The sequence below is a fragment of the Phaseolus vulgaris genome, chromosome 3, assembly GCF_000499845.2.
Source record: "Phaseolus vulgaris cultivar G19833 chromosome 3, P. vulgaris v2.0, whole genome shotgun sequence".
NCBI lineage: Eukaryota > Viridiplantae > Streptophyta > Magnoliopsida > Fabales > Fabaceae > Phaseolus > Phaseolus vulgaris.
Genome location: NC_023757.2, coordinates 26411581 through 26425859, shown reverse-complemented (window position 1 = coordinate 26425859; position 14279 = coordinate 26411581). Strand labels below are relative to the sequence as shown.

The 14279-nt window shown below is 41.7% G+C and overlaps 1 protein-coding gene and 1 pseudogene across 1 annotated transcript; one reads left to right on the top strand and one right to left on the bottom strand.

The window, feature by feature from the left end:
• The first annotated feature begins 9269 nt into the window (after window positions 1–9269).
• On the top strand, window positions 9270–12712 carry LOC137839453 (respiratory burst oxidase homolog protein B-like; annotated as a pseudogene).
• Window positions 12713–13465: 753 nt separating this feature from the next.
• Window positions 13466–13858, bottom strand: LOC137839452 (uncharacterized). The gene has a single exon (XM_068648567.1). It carries the CDS (start codon window positions 13856–13858, stop codon window positions 13466–13468), a length of 393 nt encoding a protein of 130 aa, XP_068504668.1.
• Between the last annotated feature and the right edge of the window lie 421 nt (window positions 13859–14279).

Here is a 14279-nt window from a genome sequence, read left to right as displayed (position 1 = left end):
TATATGCGGAAGCCACGTCGGGGGTCGAGCTCTGGCCGCGAGGACTCTCCGTGCAGGATACTACTGGCCATCCATGAGAGAAGATTGCAAGAAGTATGCCCAATGTTGCAAACAATGCCAGCAGCACGCCGATTGGCATAAGGCGCCTCCCGAGGAGTTGAAGTCGATTTATAGCCCTTGGCCGTTCCATACCTGGGGAATCGACATCCTGGGACCTTTCCCGCTGGCGATCAGGCAGATGAAGTACTTGGTGGTGGCGATTGAATATTTCACCAAGTGGATCGAAGCAGAACCAGTGGCCCAGATCACCGCACACAAGATCGAAGGTTTCGTGTGGAAGAACATCGTGTGCCGGTTTGGAGTGCCTAAACGCCTGGTGTCGGATAATGGGACTCAGTTTGCAAGCCACCTGTTGAAGAAGCTCTGCGAAGGGGTGGGAATTCAACAAGTGTTTGCATCCGTCGAGCACCCTCAGACAAATGGCCAGGTGGAGTCAGCTAATCGGGTGTTGTTGAGAGGTTTGAAGAGAAGGCTAGAAAAAGCCAAGGGAAGTTGGGCTGAGGAGGTGCCCCGTATAGTCTGGGCATACCACACCACCGAGCAGTCAGGAACCCACGAGACCCCGTTCAGTTTGGTCTACGGGTGTGATGCGATGATTCCAGTAGAGATCCAGGAGAGCTCGCCGAGATTCCAGAACTTTGTAGAGGAAGACTCGAACGAAGAGAGAAGGCTGAACCTGAATCTACTGGACGAAGTCAGGGAAGAGGCAAGACTGAAAGCTGAGGCGGTGAAGAGAAGGATTGAACGAAGGTACAACTCGAAGGTGATGCCAAGGCAATTTAGAGAAGGCGACCTGGTGATGAGAAAAGCCCACCAGTACGAGATGGAGAATAAGCTGTCGCCCAAGTGGACGGGACCGTTCAGAATAACCGAGGTGCTCGGGAACGGCGCCTACCGCTTAGAGACGCTGGAAGAAGGGGCGATTCCTCGCACTTGGAACGCCACGCACTTGAAGTTGTATTACAGTTGAGAACTTTTGTAAGTAAAGACGAACACAAAAGTTATTTACGATGTTTCTGATAAAACAGTTTGAAGGGGGCACTCTTTTTTCCCTAAGGAGGGTTTTTAATGAGGCCACCCAATAAAAGAAGAGTTTACGAAGTATAAGGCGTTTTCAGATTGCATGCTTGCTGTTTTCCAGAAAAGTTTTGAAGAAGACCTTGTCACTTATACGTGATTTAAGGCGAGTTAAAGATATTTTGCATGCTTTCTAAAAAGTTTTTAAGTCCTCATCGTTTTTCGGCGATTGGAGGCATCAGTTAAAGTTTTTAAGTCCTCATCGTTTTTCGGCGATTGGGGGCATCAGTTAAAGTTTTTTAAGTCATCATCGTCTTTCGGCGATCGGAGGCACCAGTTAAAAGACCTCAACGCCCGCGCGCGTCCCGAGGCATGTAAAAGACCTCCTCGCCGTCGAGCGAGTGCAGGGGAGAAAGAGTAAAAGTCCTCAGTGTTTCTGGGGGCGAGAAGATGTAACCCCTGAGGCAATGTAGAGGCAAGTAAAAGTCCTCAGTGTTTCTGGGGGCGAGAAGATGTAACCCCTGGGGCAATGTAGAGGCAAGAAAAAAGTCCTCAGTGCTTCTGGGGGCGAGAAGATGTAACCCCTGGGGCAATGTAGAGGCAAGTAAAAGTCCTCAGTGTTTCTGGGGGCGAGAAGATGTAACCCCTGGGGCAATGTAGAGGCACGATTTAAAGACCTTCTCGCCTGTGAGCGAGTTCAGGCGAGTAAAAGACCTTCTCGCCTGTGAGCGAGTTCAGGCGAGTAAAAGACCTTCTCGCCTGTGAGCGAGTTCAGGCGAGTTAAAGACCTTCTCGCCTATGAGTGAGTTCAGGCAAGATAAAATCCTTCTCGTCTTGAACGAGTTCAGGTACGGTGTAGAGGGTGGAAGAAGTTCTGAAGGTGGCTAAGGTAGGTTCGAAGAGAACGCCTAGCCACCCGATCTCTCGCTCTGAAGCACAAGGAGGCAGAGAAGGATCCGAAAGGCATCTCTACCCCCAGATCAAAGAGCAAGGGCCAAGGCGTGAAGCTGGAGAGAAGCTGATCGCCAAGAGTTTCTGGTGACCAGGAAAAGTTCAAACGATGGCGAGAATGTTAAAGGACCCGTTTTGGTGGAGCAGATCGGGTGAAGCAGTGTTTAAACCAGCAGCTGAGTCAAAGTTTGTTGCGTAAGGAATGTTTTTACGATAAGGTTAATTGCCTTAAGTTTACGAATCGATAAAGTGATTGTTGCTTAAAGGTTGAAGTGGTTCGAAGCAGTTAAGTCAAAGATCGTGCCTACGGTTTTGCTAAGACATTTCTTTGAGATTAAACACGCAAGGAAAGTTGAGGCGATTGAAAGAGTCAAAGGAGGAAAAACGCAGACTTTGTCATTAACGGTGAATAACAGTTCAAAACATATATACAAAAGGACATAAATTTTATTACAAGTTATAATGCAAGGGAGAGTATGAAAGCAATGGATGAATTAAATTGATCAGTCTTCGGCGGGCACCACTTTTCCATCCACCACTTCATTATCCAGCGACACCATGCTGAGATCCAGGTCGGGGAACAAGCAGGCGAATTGTTCCCGTGCAGCTTCGAATCCAGCGGCCAGAATTTGAGCAGAGTTTAGCTTGAGATCTTCAATTTGCTTCTGAAGTTCCTCAATCCGCTTCTTGAGATCTTCAGTTTGCTCTTTCAGCTCCTTATTCTGTTGCTCCAGCTCTTCAACCTGCTTCTTGAGTTGTTCGTTGGTCTCTTGAGCCTGGAGAAGGTCTTCAGCAACCTTCTTGGATTCCGCTTGCACTTGGGCCAATTCAGCAACTGCCTTTCCCTTCTCTTCGTTGGCTTTGGCAAGATGAGCTATGGCGTCGTCCCTTGCCTTTTCCACCTGCCCAAGGAGGGTCTCTCGGTCGGCTGACCTTTTCTCTAGTTTTTGCACCTTGACGGCGTCGGCCTTCATGAGAGCCTCCAGGTCAGCCACCTTGACGCGGTAAGGCACAATCTTACTCTCTAGTTCAATCTTTTCTTGAGCAAGCTGTTCCACTTTGTGGCAGAGATCAGTGGCCTCTTTGCGCGCCAACCTGAGCTCGGTGCTCATTGCGTCCTCCACTCGGGAGTGTTCAATCTCCGCCAGCGTCAAGTTGAAAGACAACTTCTCCACCTCAACCCTCATGGTGCTGTTTTCGGTCTTGAGGTTGAAGAGGTCGTCTTGGAGCCTCCTAGTAGAGCTTTCCACAGCTCTGGTGATGATGGCTGGGATGTCCTCTGCTATCGTCTTTAGTTTAGCAGATAGAGGCTCCCACATCCTTGTGACCTCAAGGGGGAGGTTTGCTGCTTGTAGAGGCACCAGAGGCGCTGTGGGGGCCGGTTGTGGGTTTTCGTCGCCACCTTCCTTAGCAGGTTCTTCAGTGGGCGCTTGTTGGCGTGGCGACGGAATCGGGGATTCGGTGATCAGAATCGGTGAGGTATGAGCGACCTCATCCCCGATTGGAGCAACCTCTGCGGCTGAGGCATTTGAAGGGGGACCCCCTCCCGTTGATATGTGTGGCGTGGAGGCACTCGGGGGGTCCTCCATGAAGTTTGGCTCTTGGGCCTCAACCGCAGGCAGCGCAGTGGCTAGCGGGATTGCTTGGAGTGGTGAAACAGGAGCTTGTGGGGGTGGCGAAGATGGAGGAGGAGCAGGTGTGGATGGTGGCGTTGATGAGGGAAGAGGGGGTGGTGCAGGTGGTGAAGAAGGTGCCACCCTCTTCCTCTTTGTAACGAGGCCATCCTCAGTGACCTCGTCATCTTCTTCCTCATCCTCTTGGACTACCTGGGGAGCCTTCCTCTTGGGCCTCTTGAGGACCAGTTTCTTGCGTTGCGCGGGTTCCTTAGGTGGCGATCGCCCGTGGACAATGGCTGTCTCCACCACCGAGTTGGGCACCGTTTGAGAACCCGTCGCCAACCCGTGGGTTCGGGCGAGCGCCCTCAGTTCAGCAAGCATGCCTTTGCCCAACATGTTATCTGCATGAGACGAAAATGCATGGGTTAACTCAAGGAGAAAATAAGTGCACAAGGCAGTATGCAGCATAGCAGATAATCGGTGCAGGAAAAATAAAACCAAAGTCTTGCGCATAACGCACAAGACGCCCAGAAACAGTCAAATAGAAGCAGTATTAAAACAACAGTTTAAATGTTCTAACCTATTCGAATTTCGAGTTGGTCCTCGTAGAATTCGAAGCAGATCAGGGTGGTGGTAAGGAAGGTGATGTTGGCATCCGCGACCCTTTTCCAGAAAAGGCAGAGATCTCGGTCCAACGCTCCCATGCTGTCAGGACTCCTGGGTCTCCTGAAGCAGCTTTTGGACTCTTTCTTCCCCTTGTCCACCCAGTACAAGGGGAAGCCGTCGAGTAGGGAGTCGTCCTTGTCGTTGGGGCGCACTTGGACGAACTTCCCCTTCCAGTCCTTGTAGGATTGCTGAAAGATAGCAAAGATGGACCTCCCAGCAATCGCGTTCAAGCTAACCCACAGGCGATCTCTTGGGTGCTTGGCTTCGAAGAGAAATAAAACAACGTCCACGGATGCGGGCAACCCCAGATGGTCGCACATCACTTGGAAAGCTCGAACAAACGCCCAGCTGTTGGGGTGAAGCTGGGCGGCGGCAATGTTGAGCTCGGTAAGGAGTTCCCTCTCGAATCGGGTGAAAGGGAACTTGAGTTTCACCTTCTTGAATAAGGTCGTGTAGACGAAGCAGAAGGGCCCGTCGGCGCTCACTTTGTCATCAGCACAAACAGGCAGATCGGGGGGGCAAGGCAGCACTATCATCTTTTCGTTGTGCTCCTTATGAAATGATTGATGAAGCTCATCCCCCTTAGTCAGCCGCAAAACTGGTCCCGCAGTGTTCACAGAAGATGTCTCCCTCAGAAGGGTCGAGTTGGCCCAGGGATACAAGATTTTGAAGGCTGGCAAGGGAACGGGGGCTCCTCCGGCGATAGGTGGAGTCGCCTGGGCCAGGATAGGACGGGAAGACGCAGGCCTCTCAGCCTGGGAAGATGAAGCGCCACGAACTCGTGGTGGGTCGTGTGCTTGAGAAGGGGGGTTTCTTGATGAAGGGGGAGGATTCGAGGTGATCTTTGTGCGAGTCATTGTTGCAGCTGCAAAGGAAGAAGAAAAGGAAAAATGATCAGGGGTTACAAAGGCTGACTCGATCATGGAAGGAAGGTGAAAAACGAACGAACGTAGGTTCGTTGCGATGCTTGACGAAGCCCTAAGTTACATAGAGGAGAAATGAAAAAAGCAACCCACAGCGTATGCACCAGGCAGTTACAGGATGATGCGAATCGGTTAAAATGCAAGAAAAACCAGCAGAAGAAGGAAAGTAGGTACCTTTCGATAATCAAGAAGACGATGAAGGTTGATGATGGTTCAGGATGTTGAAGAGCGCTGAGAGAAAGTTTTTGCAGGAGAAGGTGAGAGCGTTTGAGAACACGAAGAAGAGTGATGGAACAGTATTGAGTGAAAATGGGTTTAAGAGTTTTTTCGAAAATGGGTTTGGGAAGCACAAACGATAACTGAAGGTAACCGTTGATGAAGCCACGTGTCGAGTGATGAACGAGGGGTTTGGTGGAGCGTCAGAGCAGCAGAAAGTACAACCGCTTGGAATTCTGCGTCAGTGCCACGTAGATCGGTGTTAACGTGACTCTTTCAGTCTTTTCGCTAGACGAGTCTTCGCTTAAGACTGGGGGGCTTGTGTACCGCCCTGGTAGTCGGAAGTGATGACGTGGCATCCCGCTACAGTATAGGCGTGTTGGCAAGGCGCCAGGTTGGCAGAAGGGAAGGAAGTCGCCAGTTATTAAGTTGGCGTGTTCCGATCTCCAGCATACCAGAATAGGCGATCACCGGGTTAAAGATGAAGTCGCCAGATGTAAACTCAGGCGACCAAGCGATTGGAGATCGCCAGAGAAAGCACATCGCCGAAGGTGAAGGAGAAGCAGATTATGAAGGCGGCCGGCGAGACCACAGGGAAGGTGTATGAAGGCACCCTAACTCGCCAGTTCCAGTAGAGATCGCACTCCCAAGTTGGCTATGCACTGGGCAGTACCATGCATAAGTAACTTAGTAAAACAAGAGTAGAAGCAGCGCCCAAGTCAAGGAGGCTCCAGATGATGGCACGTGTACGGTTGGATACGAGCCACGTGTCCAAGTCTGTAACTGCCAGGAGAGAGAAAGTCACCAGGTATATAAGAGTTCTCAACGAACTTTCTAAGGTACGCACGTTCAGATTATACTCTTTACGCTTGCGAGTTATAGAGCTGATTGTGAGAGAGGATTTGCACGGTTCTTGTTCTCTTAGTATTTGGTGATTCGGTCACTGACTTGGGCGTTGGAGTGCGATCGGCCGCAGCGGCGCCGCTCTGTTTCTTTGCAGGTTCTTGAGGTGGATCTCGGAGAGGAACGGAGGTGTGAAGCGGTACACACGTCGATCCTTTGACGAGGCAGTTTCCAACGTTCTGGTCAATAGGCAGGATCAGGAGGTTATGTCCACCATTGATGTTAACCTTACCCCCTTTTTCAATTTCGCAATTGCATTTCCTTCTCACCATATCTTGTTTTTCATTTTTGCCTCTGTGAAGTGAACATTCACACTTACTTAACCAGTTGGTTAAGTTCGTGTCCAGTGAAAATCTTCCTTAGGTCCTCACCTCTAATTGTTAAAATCTCAACCTTAAGTAAAAGTGTCACCATAATCTCAACATCTAAAAATCAGCTCACATCAAATTGTCTCCACAATCATCCCCAATTGAAATTTCTCATCTGACATGTATACATTTTTTTCTAATAATATTTTAAAGTAACAATACACAATTTATTTTAAAAAACTAAAAAAAGAAATAAATTATGCTTTTATAAGAATTCATTGGACTGTTATTTCTTTTATATATATATATATATATATATATTTAGATTTTTATTTTTTTTGTGTTTTTACTTAAAGTTAACTCATCATGAAAATAGACATAGAGCTATTTATAGGAATTATCTATAATATTTAAATTTCTCATAATATATATTTTTTTTCTATTTTAGTTTACTAACGTTTTAAAGTAATAATACAAAATGTACACTAAAAAACTAAGAAAATGAATTAAAGTGTAGTGAATCCAAATAGAAAACAGAAAAAACTAAGAAATAGTGGAAAATATTTTTAAAAAGTAATAATTCACATCTTATTTATAATCAAATTGTAAATATTTAAAATAACTAATTCTATATAATTATTTTTTTATTATATTACAAGAAAAAAAGTTTTAACAATCCTAGAAATTGATTTAATTAATAGATTTTTTAACCTTTGTTAAATCCTAAAGGTTTACTCTTAAATTATCAGCAAAACAACTAAGGTTTTTTTTAACCTTAGTTAAGTTCTAAAAATTTATTCTAAAACCTCAACAAACTTGAGGATTTTTTTAAATAAGTTTCAAAGATTTATTTTAAAACCTCAAAAAAAAAAATTTAACTTCCTTAATTACCAAATATTTATTCTTAAAACTCAGCAAAATAATACAGATTTTAGGTCTCTATTATAAAATCTTATCAAAATAATGGATTATTTTTTTTAATTTTTGTTAGATTCCAAATATGTGAATAACAATAATGCAACCAACCAAAAATATTATTATTTGTTAATGAGTTACTCATAAAAAAAAGTAACTATTTTAATTAAACTATCAAATTTACTTAAATTTATTAATTTTATAATAACAATTTTAAATTTTATATTAATAATAATTTTTAATTAGTTCACATTATAAAGATCTCACATACTTGTGGATTATCATTGTTCTTTAAATGTTCAATTTGAATTTTTAACAAAGAAAAGATGTGTACGAACGAGATATTTTTAATAGAAGAACTCCTGAACATTTAGCGATCTCATATGTGTCAATATCAATAGTAACTCATTATTTCGATGAGTTACTTTATTCAGACAGAAGAAGGTGGGCGATTATATAGCATCTCAAAATGTGATTTAAAGGTGTTGGCAAGCGATTAATGATATATGTGGAACAAATATGAAGTGTGTGAAAAATTGTGAATCAGATGCAAAATGATTGGTTGATGAGGTTTGCACCACTTATATACAAATGAAATGTCCTAATTTCTATGTGAAATCTCCAAAACACCCTGTGGTGGGATAACATATTATAGGTGGTCCGATAACGGCTCGATAAGCCCAACAAACACTCGCTAGGATATGCTCGAAATGATTTTGATACAATATAAGGAAATTGTATGTAAGAAGATAGTAAGAAGAAGTTTTTATTTTCTTATGTGTATATTAGGGAGACTTTCTTTTTTCAAATTACAATCTAAATAGGTATAAATCCTCCACAATGATAAAATTATAATATTATTAAATTAATTACATATAATTAAATACATTATACAATATTACATATAATTTTTTTAGTAAAAAATTAAACAAACAAACGAACTCACATAAAAATGGACTAGAAAAAAAGGAAAAAAACAAACAAAGAAAAAGAAAAAAAAAAAAAACTTATCTTCTTCCACCAACTTATAAAATCCAGCAAAACTAACAAAACCTATACGTCTACCCAACTTAAAACAAGACAGCTGCATAAAAGCTAACCTCCAAATCACTTTTACAACCTATCATTACAGTGCCTCACACCATCACTTACTGCACAATCCAGTTTGGTTTCCAAAATTCTATCTTCTAAGTAGCTCCTTTAGCAGGACACAATTTATAACGGCTTGAAAGTATCATTGTTCTAGAATTCTCCCTGCATGAATAATTTTGATAATCGCTGCATGAATTTTCCGGCGAAGTGTTGGAGAAGATGACCGAAAACATATTTTGAAATTTCAGAGGTTCATTAATCTTTTTGCTTGTTTTCTGGCGCGTTTTTTGAAACAAAACCTCACGAACAAGTTTCTACGTTGATTGAGAACGAAATCGGTGTACGGAGGTTTCGCGACCTCCGGCGAACAGAATTGGCGAAGATGACTGGAACAGTTGTTGCATCCAGAATCACTCAACAATAATGTTTTAGCGGTGATTTTTTTTTATCAGAACAGTATCAAGTCCTGCTTTATTGCTTTTGTAAATTCCTCGCCGGAAAAGAAAACAGAGTCATGAAGAATTGCGAATCGGAGTTGGTTTCACTGCTAAAACTGGCGTACGAGATCAGAGAAATGGTGCAGTGTTGAATTACGAATGGAAATGGCGTTTTCCGGAAAATCAGTGAACGACATTGGTGAGCGGTGAATTTTTTGTTTTCTGATTTGCGGTGAACTTTGTTGTATCAATTTGTTCTACGTAAACGAAAAATTACTCGAAGAATTACTCGGTGACGATTGAGTCACTAAGTTGAGGAAAAAAACGATGCACAGGTTTGATTCAAACACTGGATTTGATATTCAGTTGAATTGTTTTGTGGTCAATTGAATTGAAATTGAAGCCTCGGGTAGGTGAAGGTTGATTTTATTTGCTGTAGTGAGTTTAGGGCTCCAACTGTTTGATAATAGTACTGAAGTTCTGGTTTTGGTGTTTGCTGGAATTGTTTTCTGGTTTTGGTGTTTGCTGGAATTGTTTTCTGGTTTTGCTGTTGCAGTTTCAATTGGAACTGTGTTTCTCAATTTCAATTGAGTTTTGGTGTGTTGCTTGAGTAAAATTTGCTGGTGCAGTTTAGAGAAATTTTTGGTAGCAGCTGAAGTAATTTTTCAGATTTGGTGATTGTTCACAGTTGAAATTTTCCTTGGTGTTTCTGGTTTTGGTACAGCAGTGCTTTGTGAAATTGGTTCAAGTCCAGCAAACCAACACGTGAAGCAGTTTTCAATTTCAATCTTTGGGGATTGATGGAAATTACTGATTTGTTTTAGTGCAGATTTAATGTCTTCTTTAATCATTTGAATTTTGAATTGGTGAGTATCTGTGCGTGAATTACATAAGGCATTGTTGAATTTGAGTGCATGCGTGAAGAGTTGAGGTGCAGGTGACTAAAGCGTGAGAATTGCTGAAAGTTTGCAACTAGAAAAAAAAAAGGTTCTTGTTTGCATCATATTTGGTAGAGCTCAAATGGCAAGAGTGCTGCCCACCTTGACACCTCAATCTGAAGACTAGTAAAACTGGCCATGTCCATTTTACCTTATTTCACAAGCTTGATAACTAATGCTACCCCAAGAGCCTATATAGAACTGACTTGCCTTTTCAGCTGCTTTTCAATTCTTGTTCAGTTATCTTTAGATTTAAAGCACCTTGTAGCTTCAATTCGTGTTTTTTATAATGTCTTCTTGTTCATCTCGCTCCTTTTCTGCTACTTAATTAACTACTATTTCATGCTGTAAAAAAATTAAACACTTGCATTTTGATTATCATTGTGTTATTGACTGGTGGAACTAGGCAGTCTACTGATTTGTTTTCATTTTCTTTTTAATATATAGTCTAGTAGAGGTGTTGTGGTGCTCATCGACATTGTCTTCTGGCTAGTCCTTTATCCATTTATGACAGACAAAGATTTCCGTCTGGAATTTGTAAGTATTATTGATCCTGTCCCTGGTCTGCCATTTATCTTTTGGTCCTAATAAGCTGTCAAAACTACAAGAACGTTCAGATGAATATGCAGCTCTTATCATGGAGGAGTTGGATCCAGATAACCTTGGATGCATTGAGGTTTGTATTCTATCAAATTACTGAAAACTAATAATTCACTAGAAATTGAGTTGGTTGATTTTTTGTTGTTGTTCAACTGTCCTAATAGATAGGAACATACTTAAAGTGTGGAAAGCAGTAAGTGTTGCCTGTGTGGGGAGGAAGAGTAAACTATGCCCCCATCTCTTTTGTACATGCAAAGTTGCGTGACTAGTATGGTCAAAGTGTTACGAAGTGGTTTGGGGTGGTATCGACGGAGCACTGCGAGCCAAAAATGCACTTTTTGAGCTTTAAGATCAATGAGATGAATAAAAACGTTAATTAGTTGTGGGATTGTGTGTGGATAGCAGTGGTAGCCAAGTTGTGGAAACATAGGAATAAGAAGATATTTAAAAGCGGTAGGATAGACCACAGGAATTTTTGCAATGGTGCAAGTGAAGGTATGGTCATGGGTGAATTCTAAAGCGGGTGTGGTAAGTTTTTCGTATTTTGGCTGCCGTCTTGAACCTTTGGCATGTATGAAATATGTTAGAAAATTATAGGTGTTTTGTTGTATTGCGGGGTTGCTTACGTTTGTCAGCCGTGATCCTCAGTTTTTCTGTTCTGGTCTGTGTATGGTTTTCTGAGGACTGTGTTTTGTATAAGGGTTGAGGTATTCCTGAAATACCTCAATTTAATTTATTTATTTTTTGCGGATAAAAAAAAAAAGAAACATACTTTAAGTCTTAAATTTTATTTTATTTTCCCTTCAAAATTTTCAACTCACCCACTGCATATGCTTGACCATGCCACTAAACAGCCCAATACTTCAGCCTATTAGTGAAGTATGAATAACAAGCTGCTTTTCCTAACTTTTTTTAATAATCACATGAAGAGTTTTTGAAACTTAATTGAAACATGTCATGTTTATTTTTGGTTGCAGCTACACAACTTGGAAATGCTTCTATTGCAAGCACCATTACAATCAACTCACATAACCACGGAAAGTCGTGTGATAAGTCAAATGCTGAGCTTGAAACTGGTCCCAACCAAAGAGTACAACCCTATAAAGCGTGGCTTCCGGGCACTGGCTTACTTTGTTGAGGACAATCGGAAGAGAATCTGTGTTATTGCTCTTTGGCTTTCAATTTGTGCTGCCCTTTTCACTTGGAAGTTCATCGAATACAAGCACCGTGCCGTGTTCGACGACATGGGCTATTGTGGCATATCAACCAAAGGTGCTGCTAAGACCCTCAAGTTCAAAACATGGCCTTAATCCTCTTACCCGTTTGCAGAAACACCTTCACTTGGCTCAGAAGTAAGACCAAGTTAGGCATGGTTGTTCCCTTCGATGACAACCAAGGTAAACATGCATCAATGGAAAAAACACATTAGAATAATTTCGTTTTTATTTGCTAATAATGGTTTTGATTTGATACAGGTGATAGTTTTTGGCCTTGCAATTGGGGTTGGGATACATGCAATTGCTCATTTAACATGTCACTTCCCAAGGTTGTTACATACAACAGAGGAGGAATATGAGCCTATGAAGCAATTTTTTCGAGAAGACAGGCCCAATAATTACTGGTGGTTCGTGAAAGGGACAGAGGGTTGGATGATAACCATTGTGGTGCTCATGGCTATAGCCTACACTTTGCTCAACCCTGGTTCCGACGAAACAGGCTGAAAATCCCCAAGCCTCTCATAATGCTCACTGGCTTCAACGCCTTTCGGTACTCTCACCATCTTTTTGTCATCGTCTATGGCCTTTTCATCGTTCACGGATACTACTTGTACCTCACCAAGAAATGGTACAAGAAAACGGTATGTACGCATGCATGCACTATTACCCTTTAAGTTTGCTTCATATGAAATGTTGTTCTTAATTCGGTCAAATTTATTTCCACATACTTGGATGTATAATGCAATTCCTGTGATACTATACGCATGCGAGCAATTGCTTCGTGCTTTCAGGTCTGGCAACAAAAATGTCAAGATTTTGAAGGTTCAATATTAATACCACAGAATTCACCTTCTCCCTTGAAGTTTTAATTAAATTCAATTTTGCGTTTTTGCTATTAATGATGTTGGTTTTTTAAATAATTAAGAGGAAGATATTTTATTATCTTTGCTGACAATTACATTTATAGTACTTGCAATAACAAACTCTTTAACTAATTTTATGAACAGTTACCTAAAAATATTAAATCAACAATTAAAACAGAAATAAAACAGACAGAATTTTCAACACTCCTCCCACAGGTTCTTTGTGATCCACAGGTTCACATATTGCAACGTTACATCTATGATATATGTTAGAGAGTAATCGATTGCCTTTAATTGGTGGATCATCTTCTATTTCAGATTTTTGCATCTTGAGAAGCCCTTGACTAGTCAGCTCCTCCTGAAATAGATCTAATGAAACTTTTACCTCTCATTTGTACCTTGAACAAATCTGGTCCTGTAGCATCCTTGATCAAACAGTGGTTATCTTCAAACAACACCTTGAAGCTTTTTTGTAGCAACTGACCAACACTCAATAAATTTTGATCTATGATAGGTACATATAACACATCAGTAATAGTTTTAGTACCTGAATGTGTTGCTAATGTGTTGCTATCTTGACCTTTGTGATTTTTGAAGGCTTCAACTCCTTGAAAAGTTTTTTTGTCATAAGTCATGTGATTTGTGCATCCACTATCAATTAGCCAAGATGCACTTGAAATATTGTTGGAGGAACTAGTTGCAATGAAAAAGTACATCCTCCTCCTCATTTGCAAATTGAGCATTTACATCTTGTTGTTCACTTTGGTTTCTACAAATGACTGCTTCATGCCCAAGTTGATTGCTTCTCCATTTTCTTGTTGGTTCTGCTTTATCATCTTGCTACCTTTGTTTCTCCAACCACCTTCATGTTTGGCTGTTAAGGCTCCTTCTATTGCTCTATCTTGTCTCATGGCTTTTCTTTGTTCCTGTGCTTGTAAAGCATTTAAGAGCTCTGCAAGAGAAATTTTTGATAGGTCCTCTAGGGTTGTTATGGTGGCTTCAAACCTCTCTGAAACCGTTACAAGTAGTTTTTCCACAATTCTTGAATCTTTTAACAGAGATCCAAGCAACCTCACTTTGTTGGCAATGCTTAGAAGTCTGTCAGAGTACTCTTTTATGGATTCTGACTCCTCCATCTCTGCAGTTCAAACTCCCTGATTAGATTTAGCACTTGCATTCCACGAATCCTCTCATCACCATCCTCTCATGACTCCTCCATCTCTGCAGTTCAAACTCCCTGATTAGATTTAGCACTTGCATTCCACGAATCCTCTCATCACCATCCTCTCATGACTCCTCCATCTCTGCAGTTCAAACTCCCTGATTAGATTTAGCACTTGCATTCCACGAATCCTCTCATCACCATCCTCTCATCACCTTCATATTCTGCCTTGAGGTAATCCCAGATTTCTTTTGCTGACTTCAAGGACATTATTCTTGTGAATACCATAGGAGATACAGCTGCAAATAGACATGCTTTTGCCTTTGATCTTTTCATCTTCTTTTCCTTCTGTTATTTTTTGTGCCTTCTGTTATTTTTTGTGCCACAGTAGGGTT

Coding starts and splice junctions, on each gene's coding strand:
- LOC137839452 (XM_068648567.1), bottom strand. CDS start 13,858: ATGGAGGAGTCAGAATCCATAAAAGAGTACTCTGACAGACTTCTAAGC.